Source organism: Hoplias malabaricus, chromosome 8, assembly GCF_029633855.1.
Source record: "Hoplias malabaricus isolate fHopMal1 chromosome 8, fHopMal1.hap1, whole genome shotgun sequence".
NCBI lineage: Eukaryota > Metazoa > Chordata > Actinopteri > Characiformes > Erythrinidae > Hoplias > Hoplias malabaricus.
The window spans coordinates 37,761,923-37,785,819 of NC_089807.1; the positions used below are offsets into that span (position 1 = coordinate 37,761,923).

General features: G+C 41.7%; 1 protein-coding gene across 3 annotated transcripts; it reads left to right on the forward strand.

The window, feature by feature from the left end:
* Nucleotides 1-23,407, forward strand: naa15b (N-alpha-acetyltransferase 15, NatA auxiliary subunit b). Of its 3 annotated transcripts, none has more exons than XM_066678931.1 (20): nt 1-254; nt 2,972-3,056; nt 4,871-4,975; nt 11,476-11,633; nt 11,967-12,101; nt 14,608-14,761; nt 15,149-15,268; nt 15,709-15,804; nt 16,299-16,405; nt 16,495-16,567; nt 16,692-16,861; nt 17,141-17,293; nt 17,388-17,516; nt 18,835-19,048; nt 19,137-19,330; nt 19,541-19,649; nt 19,776-19,874; nt 20,030-20,173; nt 20,265-20,362; nt 20,713-23,407. In XM_066678931.1, the coding sequence occupies exons 1-20, from the start codon at nt 201-203 to the stop codon at nt 20,911-20,913; spliced, it is 2,598 nt and encodes an 865-aa protein (XP_066535028.1). In that variant the 5' UTR covers nt 1-200; the 3' UTR covers nt 20,914-23,407. The 3 variants fall into 3 exon arrangements, with proteins under 3 accessions (XP_066535028.1, XP_066535029.1, XP_066535030.1); XM_066678932.1 differs by lacking the exon at nt 1-254 and adding an exon at nt 5,397-5,514 and having other exon boundaries at nt 3,013-3,056; nt 4,871-5,190; XM_066678933.1 differs by lacking the exon at nt 1-254 and having other exon boundaries at nt 3,013-3,056; nt 4,871-5,514.
* The last annotated feature ends 490 nt before the right edge of the window (nt 23,408-23,897 follow it).

A 23,897-nucleotide genomic window follows, 5' to 3' on the forward strand; every position in this document is an offset into this window, starting at 1 on the left:
GATAAGAAGAAGGGGGCTTTTCTGTCACCACGTGAGGGAGGAGGGAGAGTCCGAAAAGGGAGAGGAGTGAAAAAAAAAATCAACAAAAAAAACCGAGGGGAGTTGAGAGCGAGGATATCGAAGAATCAGGGGCAAAGCCGGGGAGCCGAGACCTAAACACACACGCGCTCGTCTCACATGTGCTGAAGAAGAGGAAAACGATGCCGACAGTCACCCTACCGCCTAAAGAAAATGCTCTCTTCAAGAGGATCCTGGTGAGCTTTTCTGTTTTATTCCTGAAGCCGACTGGGATCTAATAATGTCTCACGTTTACAGACTGATCTCCGTTTACCGTTTTACTGTAGGAGGCACCACCGCTGCGCTACTGTTAGTGGAGTTAACAAAAAGCCAGCGGCCTTGCTGCTGAATGCAGATAAACACAAATCCCTGGCCGAGATGTGCGTCCTGTCAAATGGAGGTTAGCCTCACGGTTATTGTTAAAGCAAAACCACTCCGCAGTTTATATCTTTACTCACCATTATTTACTTCTGCAGACTGTATATTCATCATTCATATTCTATATATTTCAGGTGCATATATTATTTGCATGTTTTATACGAATGAACACGGCCTTTGTCACATCCCTTGTTTAATGTTGCTCAGCTAGCCAACGGTTCCACCTTAAAATTAGCTTCAGCAGCGTTAGTGCACAGTTTAAGGTGGACAGCAAAATACGGATAAGTAGCTAATGAATTCAGAGCCACAATTCAACGTTGTCCTTATGTCGTAGCTAGATTAAACCTCGATCTTCTCACAGTACTGCTCTGGAATTAGTTTTATTTTGATGTAATTAATCTTTGACCGATTGAAAGATATGGATATTGCTTATGCTTAGCTACCAAGTCGGCTAAAATGGCTAAACCTAAACAATCCTCCAAGTAATAAAGTGCCCTCGCACAGGTCGCTGCTCACTCATTTTTCTTAGCTCAGAGACAAATAAATGAAATCAAAACCTGAATGTTTAAAGTCGACGTTTTTATTTTAGTGTGTGCTCTTGTTGTCTGGGTGTATTGGTTAATGCTAGCTATCGCTAGTACAGAAACGTTAGGCGCACTGCTAGCGTAACATTGTTTTAGTTGTATAGTAGGCATTAGATGGCCCATATCACTTAATTTTCAAAGCAAACGATAATTATTCGTCTTCCAGTTTATTCACTTTCAGTTTCTTTCAGTTCATTCAAGCCAGTGTGACGTTTTGTTGCTGTGTTTTAATGTAGAGTTTCTCTATAACATTACGGCTCTCTAGTTGATTGGGGCCCGCTAGCAGGATATGGCTCTATCTTCAGTGGCTAAAACTCCTGGTTGGTTGAATTGTTTTATGGGAAAAAAACCATAATTTTCATTTTTAGGAAAGGGTCGTCTATTGTATTTGCATGTGCGAATCTCATAGCGATTATTCATGTATTCTGTTCGTTCATATTTTTCTGAATGAAATCTCTAAACCTCCCTCACTTTTTGAACAAGGGTTTTTATTTTTTATTATTAAATGTAATAATTAATATTTACATTTATAATACATATACAAAATTGTAGGCTGTTATTTTTAATTAGTACGAACAATAATAATGTTAAGTGTGTGTCGCCCTGTGAAGGACTGGCGCCCCCTCCAGGGTGTGTTCCTACCTTGCGCCAACGATTCTGGGTAGGCTCTGGACCCACCGCAACCCTGAACTGGATAAGGGTTACAGATAATGAATGAATAATAATAGTAGGCATGGATATCCAACCAAGCAATACACTGATGGTTCACTTCATTTTTGAATGCTCAATCCTAGAGAAAGTCAGAGATGTTTACAGTGGTGGTCATAGGAACTAGACAGCTGACATGTTCAAGTTATACATTTTGATAAATGCACTATTTCATGAATTTGGTGTAACCACTGTGAAGTGTTTAGGATGATGTTATCTGATTGAATATGATTGTGCCACTTGCCAAAGTGATCAGAAAAAAATGGTAGATGATGTATTGTCTGCGTTACGAGCATACGAGCTGCAGGTTTACATTTTTGAGTAGTATTAGTTGAATTTTAAAATTTCATGATTAATAAACTGTTACACTAGCACACGTTAGCTTTTTATTGTAAGAGAAGCATAATGCCTGACGTTGATTGTTGAAGTTCTGTTGATTTGATACCCTAAAATATCTAACATTTTATATATGTTTCTCATATTTTGTGAAAAATAATTTGTAATACTTTATATTTAAAAAAAATTTAATTATTTTTATTGTGTGCTGTGAGCTTCCTAACAAATTTGTTTCAAAGGAGTTTTTCTGTAAATTTATAGATAAATGATTCACATATTTTAGTTAAATTAATTTAGTCATTGTGGTTTTACACTGATATTACTCAGGATAATAAATACAAATGATGCATACTTGCCTTGAGCCATTGGCGTAACTTTTTTTTTTCTCTCTCCCCCCCTCCCCCATCATTTTTTCATTTCACTACAAAGAATATTGCAACATAGCAGTTTAATTGCAGTACTGGGGTGGCATTTGTGTTCTTTCACTTTTGCCTTGTAATGTTCCATGGTCTGGTAGCCATGGGGCCACGTGTTCATCATCTCAAACTATATATTTTGTATAATATTAATAATATTATGTCCTTTTAATTCATCAGCAAAAATTACATATTCTAAATTTTTACTCTGCTGCTTCTCAAACTATTTACTTGTGTCTGTATTTACCTGTGCAAGAGTGTGAAATGAACATATTACTTTATTTACTAGTCATCATTTTCATTACATTCAATGATTGTCAAAGTATTTTTTTGACACCTCTTTGTAGGCCTATTTAATTTTCATTATTCTCAGTCACAAATGTTAGCCTGATTTCTGGCTAAAATATATGGCTGAAATTTCAGGGCAAGTCTATATTTTAATATGTTGATGCTATATCTAACCAAGCATTATTTATTTTGTTCTAATTTTAGAGATGCTATGAGCACAAGCAGTACAGAAATGGGCTGAAATTCTGCAAACAAATTTTGTCCAACCCCAAGTTTGCTGAGCATGGAGGTAAGACACAGGGTTTTTCCCACTGACTATTAGACATAATGTGTTATTTTGATGTTTCATAATATGCATTTGAGGATAGTTAGCACCTCTAGAGCACTGTACAACTGTTTCCACATGTTAAGTAAAAGACTGATATAGATTTGTTGTAGAAGTTCTCCAGATTAATGGCATCCCATCATCAAATGGACAAAAAGAATTAATCTAATATATAAGGAATACATTTTACAGTAGTAACTGGGAGATGTTAACCGCTGTTACCTGTAATAAAATACTCTATAGGCCTATGTTAAGACATATTTACTCAACATTCACCTAATAATCAGCATGAACAAACTTTTAATTAGTTAAAAAAAAAAGAATAAATTATTTATTACATATTTATTACTTTAAACATAGACTAGTACATTCTTCATTCTTATGGCTTCTTTTGGGTTCAGTTGTGTTGTATATGGCTGTATACTACATTTCATTTATTATATTATAATAATTGCTGTGCGGCACTGTGGCACATTAGGTAGTGTCGCTGTCACACAGCTGCAGGGTCCTGGGGTTGTGGGTTTGAGGCCCGGTTCAGGGTGACTGTCTGTGAGGACTTTCGTGTGTTCTCCCTATGTCCACGTGGGTTTCCTCCGGGTGCTTCAGTTTCTTTCCATGGTCCAAAAACACACATTGGTAGGTGGATTGGTGACTCTAAAAGCGTCCATAGTTATGAGTGTGTGAGTCAATATGTTAGTGTGTGTTGTGCAGCAAAGGACTGGTGCCCCCTTCAGGATGTGTTCCCACCCAGTGATTGTGGGTAGGCTCTGGACCCTGAACTCAATAAGCTGTTGCAGAAAATGAATGAATGTATAATAATTGCTTTTTTGAATAATTTCGATATTCAGATAGAGAGGGCAGTTGTTTGTGGTGGTGTAGACTTTGCACTGAAATATATTTTTACAAGAAGATCTTGATAACTGACCATGCCAGATGACTTTGCTGACCATAAATAAATAAATGATTTTTCACTCTTTTGTGTATAACTGCTGTATTGGGGAAGTAGATGTACAGATATTGCTGTATACCTATTTCTGTTTCTGTAATTTTGATGCTCTTACCATTACTTGTCCTTAATTTGCCACAGTTACATAAAATACACAGTCAGCATGACAAAAAGCAGCTGAATACTGACATTATTATGGCAGTGCAAGAAAATAAACTAAGCAATAATTGTAATGGAAATTGAATTTAATATTCAAAATGGTCAACTTTCATTTCAGGATAGCTGGCACAGTTTCAGGGCACTTTTAAGAAAAGGAGCTCTGGTTAGAGTCAACAATGTCCATTGTATAATAACTGAACGAACAGCAGAGTAATAATAGATGAATAGAGAAGCATGTTTTTGCTTCCTGGTAGATCAGCATTATTTCATTTAATGAGATTAGATTCCCTTTATGTATTAGCTGCAGTTTTCTGTTGATTTATAAACCACTGCTTCAGAAAGCAATTAATGAACAGAGTCACTTTTTTAAACTTTTATTTATTGTTTTCAAGCCATTGGATCTGAATAAAATGGCTGCTGTTCACATGTCATTTTCAATGGATTTGATCACTTGTGTAAGAAAGTGTGTTTGTTTAATCTTTTCAAAGTTAAGGTGATACTATTTCTGCTACAACTTTTTACTTAAGTGCATTACCACATATATACACACACAGACATAACTGTATTAAAAATCTAAAAATAACATTTTTAAAAATGTATTTTCTTTTAAAATTTGGTTTAGTTAATTTATATTGCTGGTGTTATCTTGTCTGACCTTGAATGACCTTTGCAGAGACGCTGGCGATGAAAGGGCTTACACTGAACTGCCTAGGGAAGAAAGAAGAAGCATATGAACTTGTCCGCCGAGGACTCAGAAATGACCTGAAGAGCCATGTCTGTATCCTTAAAGCACATATGCACACATTCCTGCTTTTGATGTTATATGTGTAAACCCTTGTGGATAGTTGTGTATGTGTGGATAAGATTTTTACATTTACATAGACAAAAATGAGCTAATGTCGCACTGGTACACATCAGCAATATGCCAGTTCAGAGGGCACCTCTGTGATAAGTGGAGCTGATGAAATGGGCAAGGAATGTAGAAACCAGCAGGTAATTATAATGTTATGTTTGATCTGTGGAGATGTACCTTTACATAAATGTACCGCAAGAAATAGACATTTGTTTAAACAGATCATCCAGGGTATAGATCATTTGTTTTAAAAAGATATTGTTTAAAACAAAAGTCATTTAACAACTCATCTGTCCAATTTAAAGTATAGATAAAGTTTCAGGCTATTGTTTGTGTTCTACTGCAGAGCAGCAAAAAGGTGTTTCTCTGATGCTGCTGCTGAAGATGGTGGAAACAGGCCAGAATACTTGCCCTGAGCCTGACTGATCTGTACTGACACCACCAGCCAGTAACACACCCCCACAGTACGCTGCTGTAACACTTCAATTTTTTTGCTCTGCTTCGCATGCCCTCTGCAGTTCTTGTCGTTGTTATTTTGAGAAATGTGTTTTTTTTTCTTCTGATTCTAATTTTAGTGCTGCTGAAGTAGGCATGTGTAAATTGTTTTGTTTATTCGCTGCGGTGTGAAACAGTGAGACATGCAGAAACGTTAGGTTATGCATATAACCACTGTTCCCTGAAGAAGAGGAACGAGGTACAACACAAGCTGTATGGGATATTATGCCTCTTCCATATCTGGCTGAAGACACCTCTAATCACGCCTGTAAGGCAGATGACGCATAGTGACGAGGGTAGGTGGGCCCGCCCCTCACTATAACCTCTGGACACTAGCGTCTCTCTTCAGTTCAAGATGCTGATCTTCACCGAGCTAATAGTGAAACGGGGCAGCCCGTGTTGTACCTCGTTCCTCTTCTTCAGGGAACAGTGGTTATATGCATAACCTAACGTTCCCTATCAGTCGATTCACTCGGTACAACACAAGCTGAATGGGATCTAAATTCACGCCCTGAGAAACAGACACCGAACCAAGAAAGCAGCCTAGTGCATGTTAGACCCTATAGAAAGGACAGCATGAGCTACCGAAGGGGCCAGCACATCCAGGTGATAAAAACGAACAAATGTATGAGGTGATGCCCAGCTAGCAGCGGCACAGATGTCTCCAACTGGGACACCCTTAAAAAGAGCCCAGGATGTAGCTATTCCTCTTGTGGAATGAGCCCTCACCCCCTCTGGTAAATCCATACCTTTGCTGCTGTAAGCTATAGAAATAGCTTCTAAAACCCAGTGAGAGAGACGTTGTTTAGACAAAGCCCTGCCACGAACTGGGTTAGCAAAACAGACGAAAAGCTGGTCACACCTACGGAAATCCTGAGTACGATTAATGTATGTGCGCAGTGCCCGCACGGGGCAGAGCATGTGTAGTCTTTGCTGCACCTCAGATGTAAATGGAGGAGGAGAGAAAGAATTTAACTCAAAAGCCAGTGAGCTATAAGACATAGGCAACACCTTTGGCACATATGTTGCATTAGGACACAGAGTCACCTTAGTGTCCCCTGGTGCAAACTGGGTACAAGAAGGGTGCACTGACAGTGCGTGGAGGTCACCCACCCGTTTTGCAGATGCTAAAGCTAGGAGTAGAGCAGTCTTATATGAAACGAACTTGATGTCCACAGACTCCAGTGGCTCAAAGGGAGGTGCACATAGTGCACCAAGTACCATACACAGGTCCCAGGGAGGAACAGTGGGCCTAAATACAGGCTTTAGGCGCCTCACCCCCTTCATGAAACGTGTGGTTAGGGGGTGTGCTCCTGGTGACAACCCACCAAAGCCCTCATGACAGGCTGATATAGCTGCCAGATAGACTTTTATTGTTGAAAAAGAGAGCCCTCGTTCAAATAACTCCTGAACTCCTGAAGTTAAAATATCAACAATGGAACATTGGAAAGGGACCAATTCCCTCTCCTGACACCAAAGCTCAAATGCATGCCATTTAAATGCATACAGACCTCTTGTAGAGGCTGCTCTTGCACTCTGAATAGTGGCAACTACATTGGAGGGTAAGCCACGAGCCATTAACATTGACCTTTCAGCGGGTAAGCGTGGAGACACCACAACTCCGGTCGAGGGTGAACTATTTCTCCACCTGCCTGAGACAGGAGGTTCTTGTGAAGAGGGAGAGGCCAAGGGTCCCCTGCAAGAAGACTGATTATCTCTGCGTACCATGGTTTCGATGGCCAGCAGGGGGCTACCAGAATTAGGGAAAGGTTTCCCTGGCGCACCCTCTCCAGTGTTGGCAATATAAGAGCTACTGGAGGAAACGCATAGAGAAGAGTGTTGGGCCACGGGTGTGCCAGCGCATCCACTCCCAGGGGCGCGCTGTGGTCCGTTAGAGAGAAAAACAGAGGACAATGCGCGTTTTCTCTGGATGCGAAGAGATCTACGTTGGCCCTGCCAAACCGATCCCATATCTGCATTGTCACCAGAGGACTGATTCTCCATTCCCGTGCTGAAGGGCCCCCTCTGGAGAGGAGGTCTGCCCCCAGGTTCAGGTGACCTGGTATATGCGTCGCCCTGAGTGACAGAAGGTGGAGACTGCTCCACAACAGAAGGGTCTGGGACAGCTTCAACAGAGGAAGGGAACGTGTCCCCCCTTGCCTGTTTATATAAGACACCACAGTGGTGTTGTCTGTCCTGACCAGGACATGCTGCCCACACAGAACGGGGAGAAAGTGCTTTAAGGCTAGATGAACCGCCAGTAGCTCCAAGCAATTGATGTGGTGTGAGCGTTGAGCCAGAGACCACGCCCCCTTCACCGCAACCTGGTTGCACACTGCCCCCCAACCCGTTAGGGACGCGTCCGTCGACACCACTTTGCGAAACAGAACTCTGCCTATCGGCGAGCCCTGACACAATAGGCGGGACTCCCTCCAAGGGGACAACGCTGTCATGCATGCTCTTGTCACAACTATTCTTTTCCCCAATTGACGCGAGGCAATCAAGCGATGGAATAAGAGCCAGCGCTGAAATGCCCGCATTAGAAGTAAACCTAGCGGAACTACCGCTATTGCAGAAGCCATCTGGCCCAACAGCTGGAGAAACTGGCGGACGCGCAGTTTGTGTCCCAGCTGAAACTGAGCGAGGCCGTCGCGAAGCGCACATATTCTGCGCTCTGACAGACATGCTCGGCCGGAGAGCGAGCATATTTCTAACCCCAGAAAAGAAAGTTTCTGACTGGGGATCAGAGAGCTCTTCTTTAAATTGACCGATAAGCCCAGCTGCTTCAAATGAGAAAGCACAGCGTTTGTATCTGTCCGAGCTTTCACTTTCGACCGTGCTATTATAGCGAGGTCGTCCAAATACGCGAGCACGCGCACTCCTCGCCCCCGCAGCGGGGCGAGAGCTGCTTCCATACACTTCGTAAAAGTGCGAGGAGCTAGAGAAAGCCAGAACGGGAGAACGAGCCACTCGTACGCCACTCCCTCGAATGCAAACCTCAGATACTTTCTGTGATCTGGATGGATTGCTATATGAAAATATGCGTCTGTGAGATCTATGGACGTGAACCAGTCCCCTGGGCCAATCGAGCGAAGGAACTGGCGCAGAGTTAGCATTTTGAAAGTGAAAACTCTCAAATGCTTGTTTAGCACTCTCAGATCCAAAATTGGACGAGCCCCTCCGTCCTTTTTCGGCACAACAAAGTAACGGCTGTACCAGCCCTTTCGTGATTCGGTTTGAGGCACCACTCTTATTGCCTCTTTGCTGAGGAGATTTCTTATCTCCTCCTTGAGGACCGCTGCAGCACTGCCCGATACTCGGGTGAACACCACGCTGGAAAAGCGGGGAGGGGGAATTCGAAATTGTAAACGGTACCCTACACACACTGTTCTTTCTACCCAAGGAGAGACTGCGCATGCGCGCCACTCTGCTGCATGAGCTGCGAGTCGGCCGTGATAACAGCCTATTTGTGGGGAAATGAGGCCCTCCTGTGGCTGAGCTGGGGAGCGTACAGAATGCTTCCTCAGGCTCACTAACGCCAGATCGTTTATTGTTTTGCTTGAAACAGACACCTTTATTTCCTGATGTACAAAATGAGACTTTATTAAGGCACATCGAGGAACATAATGCTCTTTTATTGCACCCAAACTGGGGGCTTGTAAACACTGTGGGAAACCCACCCACCCCTGAGAACTGGGAAAGAATTGAGGGGATGTTTGTGCACACGTGTCTGGGCAGAACAGGTGCTTTGTGAACAATACTGGGGTAGAACGTGTCCTTTTTGGACTGGGCCCCGGTACGGGAGAAGGGTGGCGCCTCTTGAGGGGCCTGAGGGGAGAGGCTGCGGTGTCTCCGAGCCTCGGAGACCTCTTCCACACTGAACTGAAGGTTAGGATGAATTAGGCTTCTTCCTCCTCACCGCTGAATCCTTCAGAGGTCCAGGTGGAGGACCCCTGCTCCAGGCGGAGTGCCGCGGGGCCTGTTTTTTGTGGTTGCTGCTTAGGAGGGGGGTTCCCCGGAAGAACTGCCAGTGCAGACCTCTTTACAGCGAGAAATGGAGTGGCAGGCTTATGAGCGACCCACGCTGGCTTCTGCTTAGCCTCCCTTCTTGGCAGAATAGAGCGCAGTGCCTCTGTCTGCTTTTTCCTGATCTCAAATTTAGCCTGAATGGCTTCGAGAGAGTGACCAAACAAACCTGCAGATGAAACGGGTTCGTCCAAATAGGACACTCGGTCTCTTTCCGACATATCGGACATAGTCAGCCACAAGTGACGCTGAGCCACCTCGTTGACGCCATTCCTCTGCCCAGCGACAGTGCAGCACAGCGGGACATGCGCAGGATGTAATCCGAGGCAATTCTGACCTCGTTAAGCAAGGCGGTTAACGGGCTCTCCGCCGGCAGTTGCTCTCCGAGCTCGGCCAGACACATCGCCTGATATGTTTGGAGAAGAGTGACCGAATTCATAGCCCTAGCTGTGCCTGCCTGAGCGCGGTAAACTTTATCCAGCTGCGAGGAGGAAAAACGGCAGGGCTTAGAGGGAAGCACGGCTGGTCCTGCTACCCCTAGGTTGTGTGATGGGGCGAGATAAGCTGCTAATGACGGCTCCATGGGAGGGGGGTTCAGCAGACCTGTCTCCTCCGCCCCCTCTATGTCGAGAAATGGCGCGAAACCCGGAACCGCCGTACGGATCGACAGTGGTTTAGCCCATGAGGACTTTAGCTCGGCGATGAAGTCCGGAAACAGCGGGAGACGGTGTTTCACCGCTGTCGGGACCGGGGGAAGGAAAAACCCAGAGAATCTCGTAGCCGCTTTGGTTGTGTGAGGAGCGGGCCACTGGACGTCCAGTTTCTGAGCAGCACGGCGATAAAGGGAGATAAAGGACGTGTCCGCCTCGTCCTGTTTCCCCCCCGAAGCCGCTGCAACGAGAGGAGCCGGAAGGTCCTCCTGCTCGTCCTCGGAGAGACCGTGCTCATCTAACCCGAGATCGAAAGGGTCGTCGTCCTCTAGTTCAGCTGCGGGCTCGGGGATCCGGGGCTTCATTAGGAGAGCAGGTGACTGCGAACCCATTTCACACACGTCCCCCAGACTCTCCATGTGCTCAGCCCAATTAATACACGGCTCACCCACTGATTCAGCCTCTTCAGCGTCCGAGTGAGAAGGCTCAACTTGTTCGGAAAACAGGGGATCCTCACGGTCCAACGCTGCTTGTCCGAGAATTTTTTCAACAAACGACACCCTGCGCTCCAGGGTAGAACGTCTGAGCCGGTGACAGAACTCGCACGCCTCAGGCTGCAGTAAGGCCCTCCTAGCATGAACGATTCCCAGGCAAACTGGGCACGCATCATGTAGGTCCTTCTCATGAATAGCGAACCCACACCCTTGAGGACTTTCCTGCCATGGCGGGTAGCTGCTTGCGAGCTCATTTAGATAGCCGTTAGCAAAACTAAACGGGCTAGCACCGAGACTAGGCAAAGCGAGCTCAAGAAAAGAATGCAAAAGACGTTCCAAAACAGCGCTCCGCGGAAAGACGACTCACCAACGTGAGGTTGTTGCCGTTCTTTCCTATTGGAACAGTAAGCTATTTGTAGTGTCTTTGCTAAGGAAAAGAGCTAACTAGATAGCTAGATTAGCAGAGAAGTGTAAGGTGTTCTTAGCGAGGTGAAGAGCATAAGAACTGAAGAGAGACGCTAGTGTCCAGAGGTTATAGGTGAGGGGCGGGCCCACCTACCCTCGTCACTATGCGTCATCTGCCTTACAGGCGTGATTAGAGGTGTCTTCAGCCAGATATGGAAGAGGCATAATATCCCATACAGCTTGTGTTGTACCGAGTGAATCGACTGATAGGGAACAGTCAGATTGTAGAATAAAGATTTGTTTGAGCCCTTTGCCTCAGAGTAGTTTTTTGCTTAGCCTTAACATGGGTCCCCAGGCTGGCACGTGTACGGCCTGCTGCAGCGCTCGGATAAGAAGTATGACGAGGCCATTAAGTGCTACAGAAATGCTCTGAAATGGGACAAAGACAACCTGCAGATCCTCAGAGACCTCTCTCTGCTGCAGATTCAAATGCGGGACCTAGAAGGCTACAGGGTGAGTGTGTGTGTGTCTGTGTGGTGAGAGAGGTGCACACCTTTTGTGCTGCTAATTCTAATTAGAGAGCTTAAGGCTACAGAGTTAAATGATGCTGGTTTTAATGTAAAACCCGACTGAGGTTATTTGCTTTGGACAAAAGTGTCACCTTAATGATTAATGACAGTTTCCCAGACACACATTTATGTTAATCCTCTAATAAAATGTTTTTTCAGTGGCGTTCAATGTGCAGTGCAGTCCAAACTTATCAAAGTCTAAGAAATTGGTCATAAATGTAATTGTTTTAGGTAGAGATATAATATTTATGTATTTTATTTTTGTGTGTGTGTTTAGGAGACCCGGTACCAACTGCTGCAGCTGAGGCCTGCTCAGCGGGCATCATGGATCGGTTATGCCATTGCATACCATCTACTGGAGGATTATGAGATGGCAGCAAAGATTATTGAGGAGTTCCGAAAAACGCAACAGGTAAATACTGTTAATCATGTACAGTGGGAGAACTAGTTAGCATGTACAGTCATACGTATTGAATAAGTTAACTCGTTTAGTAGGGAACTAAATACTGCATTTTCTGTAAAATTTCAGTTTTATCATACTGACAACAAATATATAATAAGTTCCAGAACTTTTACACAAGATATTTTTCATGTAAATTAAATTCAACAATCGTTGTGTATTTGAATGTGCAAAGTGTGTCCTCAAAATGACAAAACCTAGTATCAATAAAAAGTAACATCAAGCTTATGTCTGAATATGCTTGTAACTCAAGTGATATAGTTTCAGCTTACTTTTTCAAAGCTTCTGCTTCATGTTTAGCACTAAACTTAATGGTCAAACAGTTCCTCTAAAAGCAAGGAGCTTATCCTGGTGATCATGTGCAAACTTCAGTCTGTGTTTTCATGCCGGAGTTTGAGTTAGGTCATATTTGTTGCACAGCAGATATGAAGGTTTAAGCTTTTAATGGAAAAATATCATCCCAACTGTGAAGCATGAGGGTGACAACGTCATGTTGTGGGGCTGTTTTGTTGGGAAAGGGACAAGTGCACTGTAGATAAATTAACAGTCCAAGCAGAAATGTGAGTTTTATTGACCACTGTCTAAACTGGAGTTGATTATCAGAATTGTATACGTTTTGACTCGCCTTGCTTGACCTCAGATTTGACATGATTTTAAAGATTTGCTTGATAATTACCATGGTAACTTGGTTGCACATGGGTTACTTGCTCCCACTCCTTTATACCACCTGACGATATGCACACTCTGCCATGTATCTACTAGGTTGAAGTCACTTCTGTCCACTGGTCAGACCTACTGGTCAGGAATGGTCCCTTTATGAAAAGATGTCTATAGATAGATAGATAGAGGGCTAGAGTGGTTAAGAGTTTGTTCAGGTGTTCCTGATAGTGAGTAAGAAGCAAAACAAAGGAACGAGTGAATGTGTTTTTGGAATGTGGCCAAAAAAGAGGGATAATGGTAGTAGAGGTCAAGGGTGTGGTAGAACATGTATTGTGTGGTGTATAACATGCACATTGCCATGGCCACTTGCCCCAAGTTGCCATGGCTAAGCTTTGCTACCAATCACACACCCTCTTCCTGTCTTTGTCCCAGAATGCATTTCCACATTTTCACAGGAAGTTGTGGCTTTGCAAATAAAAACACAGAATACTGAACTGGCCTCAGTGGGGTTCAAAAAGTGCTTTATGTTCATATGTGGACTCCTGGAAAAATTATTTATTTGTTTAGGTAATTTAGGCACATTAATTGAATAAGTACACAAGTGTTTTAATATTGTTTTATTCATGATCTGCTGTTAAATGTGTGTATGTAGGGATGTATGGCAAAATAAAATTTATCACACTAACAGATTGTAACTAAAATAATTAAAAACCCAAAAGACCAACTTCAAGTTTTATTGCAAAGGGGGTTTCATTGATTTAAAAAAATGAATTGTTGCAGCACATAAATAAAATTATAAAATCATGTAAATAAATTGTGCCACTTTTTTTTCTATATCACATTCATTAGTTTGCCTGATGGTAAGTTTATTTGTATAACTATTTTGGTTGTGGTTAAGGAGAACACAGATTACTTGGGGAAATGCACTGTAGAGATGCTATTGTGATTTTTGGTGATGTAGCACGTAAAGTTCACATGAAACTGGTGGCACTGTGCATGCATTAACGGTGCCAGTGGGGCTAGGTACCTCCTTAGTCACCAGGGAGGCCAGTGTGGATTTAAGGTTGTTTATGGTAAAGGGTAAGATTGGACTGTAAAGCTGGCTTGGAGGGGGTGGGTCTGGGACTCCAGACTTAACTTTTGAGCCTACTTGAGGTGTTTTTGGCTTAATTCAGCGAAATATCAATGAGAGGGGGTGCCCACCTGATGACCCATGTAAAGAGCTAGTGATACAGTGGGTGGTTTGGGCTGGGCTCAATGAGTAACCGTAGTTGTTAAGGATATCTGGTTGCTGATCGGATCATAAACTGCCACAGTAACCTTAGTGTAAAGGTGGCTGCAGGTAGGAAAAGAGTGTGGTGGGCCCTATGTAAAGCTCTAATGGATTGACATAGACAATTGACAATTTTATGTCTTATCCTGTGTGTTTAATTATAATTGTTTGTGTGTCTCTGTCTTTGGGGTATGTAAGTAAACAATTCCATGAATGTCCTTTGTTCTGTTCTATTAACACATTCACAAAACAAATCTGTGTACATTTTTCCCACTCTAATAGTAATGTCTTAAATGAAGTTGATGACAGCAGGTAAAATTAATTCAGTCTGTAGCAAGAATTAATATTTCCAGTCCTGAGGGCTGGATATCAGTTTTCTAAACCTGGTAATGTGAGTTCCATCAGTTGTATCTGAGGTGGAAATGGTTCTAGAGCCTTTGGAGCATTCAAACCAATGTGAGATATATTTTGGGAAAATTTATATATCTCACTTTTTGTCTGCATGCGTGTTTTTTTTTATGGCAGACATCCCCAGATAAAGTGGACTACGAGTACAGTGAGTTGCTGCTGTATCAGAACCAGGTGCTGAGGGAGGCAGGGCTTCTCAAAGAGGCACTGGAGCATCTAACTACCTATGAGAAACAGATCTGTGACAAGCTGGCAGTCGAGGAGACCAGAGGTACATGCACATATACAGTTTTTCTGACTTCACGCATAGGGACATAGGGAGTAACATTCAAGGGCTGCACAAAATGCTACAGTTGCAGTTACACTGCTGCATATAGCAATTGTGATATGCTTTGCATTATATTATTATACATGGATTCTGCATTAATCTGATTGTGTTAGAATTACCGACATTTTCTTTACCAAATTCTTTTAGTTCGGTTTGATTCAATGGCCACTTATCTGGAACTCATGGTAAAGATATCCACTGTGATTTGTGAGGAGGCTTATTTGTATATTGCAGTTTCTACATATTGTGGCTTTGTTTTTTGGGGCTTTGTACATTTACTGTTTTTTCAGGAATTATATAATACTTACAAGCACACGTGTGTGTGTTTAGGAGAGCTCCTGCTGTGTCTGGGCCGCTATGAGGATGCTGCAGATGTGTACAGGAGACTACAAGAGAGAAATCCGGAGAACTGGTCCTATTATCACGGTTTGGAGAAAGCACTTAAGCCTGGTAATCTCACTTATCTTTATTGTAACTGCATTAATATCACTAATCTTAGCAAACATTAGATGTAAATTTGTGCCTTCACAAAACAATATGATTCCGATTGTTTAGATGATTCAGAGCATCATGACATCTTCCATCAGAAAATGTCACCTTAATTCCGTTGTGTTTTTGTTACTTGGGCATGGTTCAGAATATTTTTGTTTTAGGTTGTAATTACACAATTATGACTTGAGGCACTTTGCACAGTAATGGAATATGTTCTTGCACAATACCTCCAAAAAAAACTTAATTTATAAATTATTTATATCTGAAGAAATTCCAAAAATCCCAAATTATATAATTGAGTCACTTCCCTTATATGTATAATTAGTTCCTGATTATACATCAGTGTATTGTATTCATGGTGAACGTACAGCCTCTGACACATGTTTGTTTATTTGTAGCTACGCCAGAAGAAATGCTGAAGATCTACGAGGAGGCCTGGGTTAAGTACCCAAAAGGTCTGGTGCCTCGCAGGCTACCGCTCAATTTCCTGTCTGGTTAGTAATTTTCTTTAAACCATCATCTGCGTGTGTGTGTGTCACATTATCAATATTTTATTATTATTTTATTTGTGTTCTCTAACACCTTTATAGGGCAGTGGTGTTTTTTTTTCTGTTGTCAGTTGTGAGCTACTTAATATTACAAACTTAGAATCAGCAATGGCATGATTAAAATGGGTTATCTTCCTGGGATTACATTCATTTATTGACTGTAATCCTTAACCAGTTCGGAGTCCTGGTTGGTCCAGAGCCTAAATGGAATCACTGGTTGCAAGCTGGGAAACACATCCTGGAGGGGGCACCAGTCCTTCGTAGGGGGACACTCACTCACGCGCACACTATTGACATTTGTGTTTTTGAATTCTGGGAGGGAACCAGAGCAGCTGAAGGAAACCCACACGGACACAGAGAGAACAAATCAAAATCCTCAGAGACAGCCATCTGGGATTCCAATGTTTTCCATTATTCATGCATTTATTTATTCATTTTAGGAGAGAAGTTTCGGGAATGTCTGGATAGGTACTTAAGAATGAACTTCAGCAAAGGCTGCCCTCCAGTCTTCACTACCCTTAAACCCCTCTACAAGGACAAAGACAAGGTGAGCAACCATTTTAACGTGACCCCTAAACCCCAAATCAATAAACTGTTATAACTCTTAAATTATGTCACTTATTCTTTTATTGGCAGGTGGCAATAATTGAAGACTTAGTTGTAGGATATGAAACATCTTTAAATAGCTGCAGAATGTTCAATCAAAATGGTAAGAACTTCCATTACTCTTTTATATGTGTGTGTGTATTCTTCTGATTGGCTGGTCTGCTTACTTCAAGCTCTGCTACTTTTTATTTATTACCCCCTCCCCTTTTTTTTTCACTCTCTCCTAGATGATGGGAAGGAGGAGCCCCCCACAACGTTACTATGGGTTCAGTATTTCCTGGCACAACATTATGATCAAATTGGTCAGCAGACCCTAGCTCTAGAATACATCAATGCCGCAATAGAAAGCACGCCAACACTCATCGAACTCTTCCTAGTGAAAGCCAAGATATATAAGGTATCAAACATTCACATTTTGAATGAAAAGGATGTTTTCTGTGCACAGATGTTTAACCAATTTAAGCAATAAACATATCTTTTTTTTTGTGCATTTTATGCCCTTCAAAATGAAACCATTATGAGCTAATTTAATATGCATCAAGGAGGCACTATATACATTAAAAAATGGTAGCACGTGACATACTGTCTTTATGTACAGTTATATTTCATGTACTGCATATGTATCACGGTGTTCTATTATATTTATCTCATAAATCCTCACCTCTTTTGGCTATAGCACTCTGGGAATATTAGGGAGGCAGCACGATGGATGGATGAGGCTCAGGCACTGGACACTGCTGATCGATTCATTAACTCCAAATGTGCCAAGTATCTGCTCAAAGCAGGCCTAGTAAAAGAGGCAGAGGAGATGTGCTCCAAGTTCACACGGGTAAGAAATAAGTAATTGGCAACCACAGATTTGGCTGTGTTACCAAAGTGTGTGTATGTTTGTTTAACCTTTTTCTGCTCTGTCCGTGCTTTAGGAGGGTGCATCTGCAGTAGAGAACCTGAATGAGATGCAGTGTATGTGGTTTCAAACAGAATGTGCACTGGCATATAAGTCTATGAAGAAATATGGAGATGCACTCAAAAAATGCCATGAGATTGAGAGGGTGAGTGCTGTCTTGTATTTTTAGAGCTCATCTAGTGCTGGGCGATATGAGCCCAAACCAATATCACGATGTATTAATGTAATATCTTATCACTACAGGGTGGGCCGTTTATATGGATACACCTTAAAAAAATGGGAATGATTGGTGATATTAACTCCCTGTTTGTGGCACATTAGTATATGGGAGGGGGGGAAACTTTTCATGATGGGTGGTGACCATTTTGGATCCAACTTTTGGTTTTTTTTTTCAATGGGAAGAGGGTCATGTGACACATCAAATTTATTGTGAATTTCACAAAAAAAATTTGCTTGGTTTTAACGTAACTTTATTCTTTCATGAGTTATTTCCAAGTTTCTGACTATAAAATATAACTATAAAATTATAAAATGTGTTCAAAATGCTGCCCATTGTGTTGGATTGTCAATGCATCCCTCTTCTCCCACTCTTCACACACTGATAGCAACTCCACAGGAGAAATGCTAGCACAGGCTTCCAGTATCCGTAGTTTCAGGTGCACATCTTGATGGTATAGTGTGGTATATGGGGTATGTTAGTACAGTTACGTTAAAACCAAGCACACCATTGTTTTTCTTGTGAAATTCCCAATAAATGTGATGTGTCACATGACTCTCTTCCCATTGAAAAAACAAGAGTTGGATTCAAAATGGCCACCACGGTCACCACCCATCTTGAAAAGTTTCCCCCCTCCCATACACTAATGTGCCACAAACAGGAAGTTAATATCACCAACTATTCTTATTTTATTAAGGTGCATCCATATAAATGGCCCACCCTGTATTACAATTAATGAACAATTATTTTGTTTTTGTATTTATGACGCTTATAGTTAAGTAACGAGGCTTGTACTGTAAATATGGGATATTTTTCTAATGTTTCTGGTAGTTTTTTTCTTAGCGTTTACATTTGACTACTTTTTGTTTAGTGTCGTCTTAATTATGGTCAAACACAGCACGTCCAAACCAGAATCAGGGGCAGAATCACGTGACTTCAGGTTGGCACTGTGATTTTAAAGGGACGGTACATGAACACACAGAGAGGACATAACAGAATAAAAATAATCAATATAGACAAGATTATGTCGATTAGAAGTTCCCGAATGTCGATTTCGATTAATTGCCCAGCCCTCAGCTCATCAAAAAGTGCACTTCATATTTTGAGAAAGGAACAATGACATGAGCATATCTGATCCCTAGACCCCAGCTGTTTGCTTTCTGAACTTTTTCTTGCTTTATTCATTGTATTTCAATCTGCCCTTTAAATACTGTCTGTACTTAAAATGAACTATTTTCTTCTGTAGCATTTCGTGGAGATAACAGATGATCAGTTTGACTTTCACACATACTGCATGCGGAAGATGACGCTTCGCTCCTATGTAGACCTTTTAAAGCTGGAGGACGTATTGCGCATGCACCCATTCTACTACAAAGCTGCAAGCACCGCCATCCAAATCTACCTCAACCTGCATGACAACCCACTCACTGATGACAGCAAGGAGCTACAAGCTGATACCGGTAAGATGCATATGTTCAGGTGCATTTCAGTCAATGTGACTGTGGACAGTCAAAGTCAAGCTCTTGGTATGTATGTTTGTTCTCATAGGGAATCTGACAGATAAAGAGCTAAAGAAACTACGGAATAAGCAGAGACGAGCACAGAAAAAGGCTCAACTGGAGGAAGAAAAGAAGAATGCAGAGAAAGAGAAGCAGCTGAAGAATCAGAAGAAAAAGAAGGAGGATGACGATGAGGAGATAGGGGGACCCAAAGAGGAGCTCATACCAGAAAAACTAGCTAAGGTGCTTATTTGAACCTGTTATGTGCATGTTGGCTTGAGCAGAAAAAAATGTTATGGACCTCAGGTCTGATGAAGCCTTGGGTCTGTATGAATGGGTTTTAAAAACAACACAGAATACAAACTCTGATTTATTTCTGTATTTTAAGTCAATTTAGTAGCCAAAATGGAAATGCTGAATCGACAGTTCATGTTTTTTTTTATTTTTCTGCAGGTGGAAAACCCATTAGATGAGGCTGTGAAGTTCCTAATTCCTTTAAAAAACCTTGTGAAGAATAAGATAGAGACTCACCTCCTGGCCTTTGAGATCTACTTCAGAAAAGGTGAACATTTCAGCATAGAAATGTATTATTCTATGAAACTGACTGGCTACATTAACTAATGTTGACAAGAATTTGAGCCCATTAGTTTTTTAAAAATTACTAAAACTTTTCTCCGTTACTTTTTAGAAAAGTTCTTGTTAATGCTGCAATCAGTGAAGAGGGCCTATGCTATAGACCCGGATCACCCTTGGCTTCATCAATGTCTCGTGCGCTTTTTCAAAAGAGGTAACTGCCAGATGATGAGGCTGTTTTTTTTTTTTTGCCAGCCACGGTCTTTTGCAAACAGATTTATAATTTTTGCAGATTTCTTCCTATATTTTGATTTAAGCTCAGTCTGTATAGTGACCACGTGTGATGTGATTTTGTCTATGGTTTGACAGTATCGGAGGCTAAAGACTTGGCGGAACCTGTCCGCACGGTCCTAAAACAGGAAATCTCTCGGTTGTTTGGTGACAGCAATGCCAAGAGCTTCAACCAGGCTTTTCTCAACAAGCACTCAGACTCAATCCCTCACCGATTAGCAGGTGCATACACTCAAAAATAAACCAAATATAATTGGATATGACTCCAAATATGGGAATCTAACCTGTATTTTATCTCCATTTTTCCTTACAGCTGCCAAAATCATGTTCTACTTAGACCCTTCAACACAGAAAAAGGCAATGGATCTTGCTACTGGACTGGATGAATCACTTAATAACAGGAGCATTCAGGTACAGGCTTGGCATAGGTATAGCTAATAAAACGTTTAGAACATTCAGAGGTGCTTTGTATTTAACAAATGTTTAGATTTGAACTGCCTCTGCGTTCAGGCAAATAATAATATGGTTTACATTGTCAGACTTTTTTCATTTATTTATTTACTGTGATGTGGTAAAATGAAGGATCAATTACTTTTTCCATGTTAATATAATGTTCTAGTGACTTTCAGATATACTTCCCCATATGTCAGTGTGTATTCTTGGCAGTGCCCTTCACCTTTATTTCCTGTCATAGGAAGTCTTCCATCTATGGGCTTCTGACTATTCATAAACTTTCAACTAAATGCTTTTCCTTTGTTCAGATCTGTACAGAGGTATTGGAAAACCTGCATGACGGAAGCCTTGGAGATGCCACGGAGGCAGCCGAATCATACCGAGCAGAGTGTCATAAGATCTACCCGTACACACTGGCTTTCATGCCGCCAGGCTATGAGGAAAACATGAAAATTGCTGTCAACGGAGACCTCTCTACGGAAACGGAAGAACTAGCTAATGACATGTGAACACCTGAGAGGGGACAGGGCTGAGGGAGGAGGGGATGGAACAGGAGGTGGGGCAACTGTGCCATTTTTCAAACACTTGAGACGGTTGCTTTTGACGACTTGTTTCTGTGCTGAACTTCCTGAGTTCTCCCCCACTGCCCGAAATAACAATCAGGACCGAGAGACGTGGATAGCGTCTGTTGAGAGGAAGATTCTGGGTAGGGGGAGGAAAAGAAGAATAAAATGGCCCTTTTTTTTTTTTTTTTTAAACCTTGCTGATGACTACTCTCTAGCAACACACAAACACCCTCTTCTGAAACGTATCTGAAGGCAGCAAGCTACAATTGTGCAGAGAATAAGCAAGCCTGATAGTCAACAACCACCAAACTCATCTTACAACCCCTTCTGTTTAAAATAATAATTTATATGGGAAATAAAAACAGCATAAAACGAGTTGTGGAGTGTTTGGAGCATGGGGTTTATTGGTGTGAAATGGGATCAGGAAATATGGGATGTAGATGATGGTTTAGGAAAGGGAGGAGAGTGGTGTTTTGTAATGAGAAGGTCATGGAGAAGCCTCTTTTTAATGACTGATCCATCTCAGATTCCAGTATTGTAATTTGATTTATAATTGGGTTTGAAATTCGGGCAGGGATTCTAATCCCTAGTTCTGGAGTACCATTGTTCTGCGTATTTTGATATTTTCCCTGCTCTAGTACACAGAGGGAAGTGTTTTTTCTTCCCTGGTCCTCAATGCACCTTGACCTACACGTTTAATTCTGCCCCTTCACCCAGTGCACCAGATTCTACTAATAAGTTGATGAATAAGTCTTTCCCAGCTGCAGTGGGTGTGTTAAAGCAGGGAAACCACTAAAATGTGTAGTGCCTCTAGTAACAGGGTTTAGAAACCGACCTAGAGTTCATTTTGCCAAGTACTGTCCGTTTAGGACCAAAATAGGTTTCAGTGAGGATTCTCCATTAAGATTTGACCTCTCATTGAACAGGCTCCTCCTTTTTTAATTTTTCAAATTTTCTGCATAATGCAATCATTGACATGTAAACCATATCCTGAGTGGCTTTAGGTGAAATGGTCATTGAGGAGACTGAAGGGCTCAACACCTCAACAATGCAAATGCAGTCATTTTACATGTCCAGGAGTGGTAAATGTGGAAAATATGTTCATTAGGTTTTGTTTATTTTGGCCTCAAATTGCCCTATATGTGTGTATACACCAGGAATGTTTTAAAGTGTTTTACACCAAAAGTGTAGGTTAAAGCAACTGTAAGCACAGTCATGTATATTCATGTAACTTTTTCTGTTTAGGAACCGTTTAAAGGCATTAAACATTTTGAACATCTAGTTCCAATCACCACCACTGTGAACAATAAAACTGTACATTTCTTTAGAATTTCACATTTCATATTTAACCACTCTGAAAGTCTCAATGACTTTATGCAGAAATACAATTTTAAGTTATTTTAAAACTGGCCACATTGTGCTTTGTGAAATATGCTCTGGTCCAACTCCTCAGTGTAATAGCTATACTTTCTTGGTTGTGTTGGAACAGGGGAAATGTTACTATGAGCAGCACATGAGTGCTTTGTCCCCAAAGCTGGGAAACCACTGAGCCATCTCTTCTCCACCATAAACACTCGTGGGACATCCCACTCAGCACTCGCTCCCCATTGCTGGTGTGAGACAAGTAGAAAAAGCATCTGTGGTAGAGTGTGATCAGGACCTTAGTTAAATGTCCAGGTAAATCTTTGCTCTATTCTCTCTTGCTTTTGGCCACTCTCCTTCACACTCTCTCGCCCCTGATTTGGTTACAGTGTGAAATGATAAGTTTGTTGTATGATATGGATTTTTGTAATAAAATATCAAATTAAGAAAGCAAACATTTGGTACCAGTCTATGTACCTTGTAGTTTGTACACTGTTTTGCCATTTGTTTGGTGGTGAAGTTTGCGAGATGTCTGAATTTTAAATTGAAGTTTAAATGGTTCTTCCACAAAAAAGTTCTGAAAAGGCTCTAGCAGGACTTTCAGATACAGAGGAGCCCTTTTAGAACCTCAAGATGTACTATGTAAGATTTTGTACAGATTTAGAACTTTTAAAGTTTGTATTGCTATATTAAATCGAAAAACAATTCTTATACGGTTTGAGCTATTGTGAAAAGCTTGTTTGTAAATGTTTCACATATATTTCAAGATCTTGTTGAAACACCTAGGTTTTGAGTTAGCAATGTGATGTGGATGTGACAAGCTTTGCACATAGCTCCTTTGCCCGTGTTCCAGCTGTGTACTTGTTTAAATGTTCATAATCTCAAAAGTTTTACATAGTATGTCTTAACATCAAAAAAGACCACTTACATTACCCATTGGCCTCTAGAGAGAAATGTATCAGAGAATAATGTAATTTTGTGGTTTCTGATCCAGGACGTCTTATTTTCCAGCTGTGCATATTTGTCCTCTTGTTACAGAAGGGGTTCCAAAAAAGCAATACAATAAATTGTCTCGAAACCCATGGGGTGTGTAAAGTTTGTGCTTCGATTTATCGATAGCTGAATTATGCAGCCACAAGAGGACTCTACTGAGGTTGGTTCACAAGATACATTTCACATCTTCACCCCGGGATGATCTGTCAAATATTTACTGTAATTAAAATTGGATGTATGGAGACAAAAACTTAAGTGAAACTATCCATCCATCCATTAGCTGTAGCCCTTATCCAATTCAGGGTCACGGTGGGTACAGAGCCTACCTGGAATCATTGGGCGCAAGGCGGGAATACACCCTGGAGGGGGCGCCAGTCCTTCAGAGGGCAACACACACACACACACACCTACGGTTACTTTTGAATCGCCAATCAACCTACCAACGTGTGTTTTTGGACTGTGGGTGTAAGCCGGAGGAAACCCACGCGGACACGGGGAGAACACAAACTCCTCACAGTAAGTCAAGCTAAAAATGATCAATTATACTAATTCTCTCCAAAAAAAACACAAGT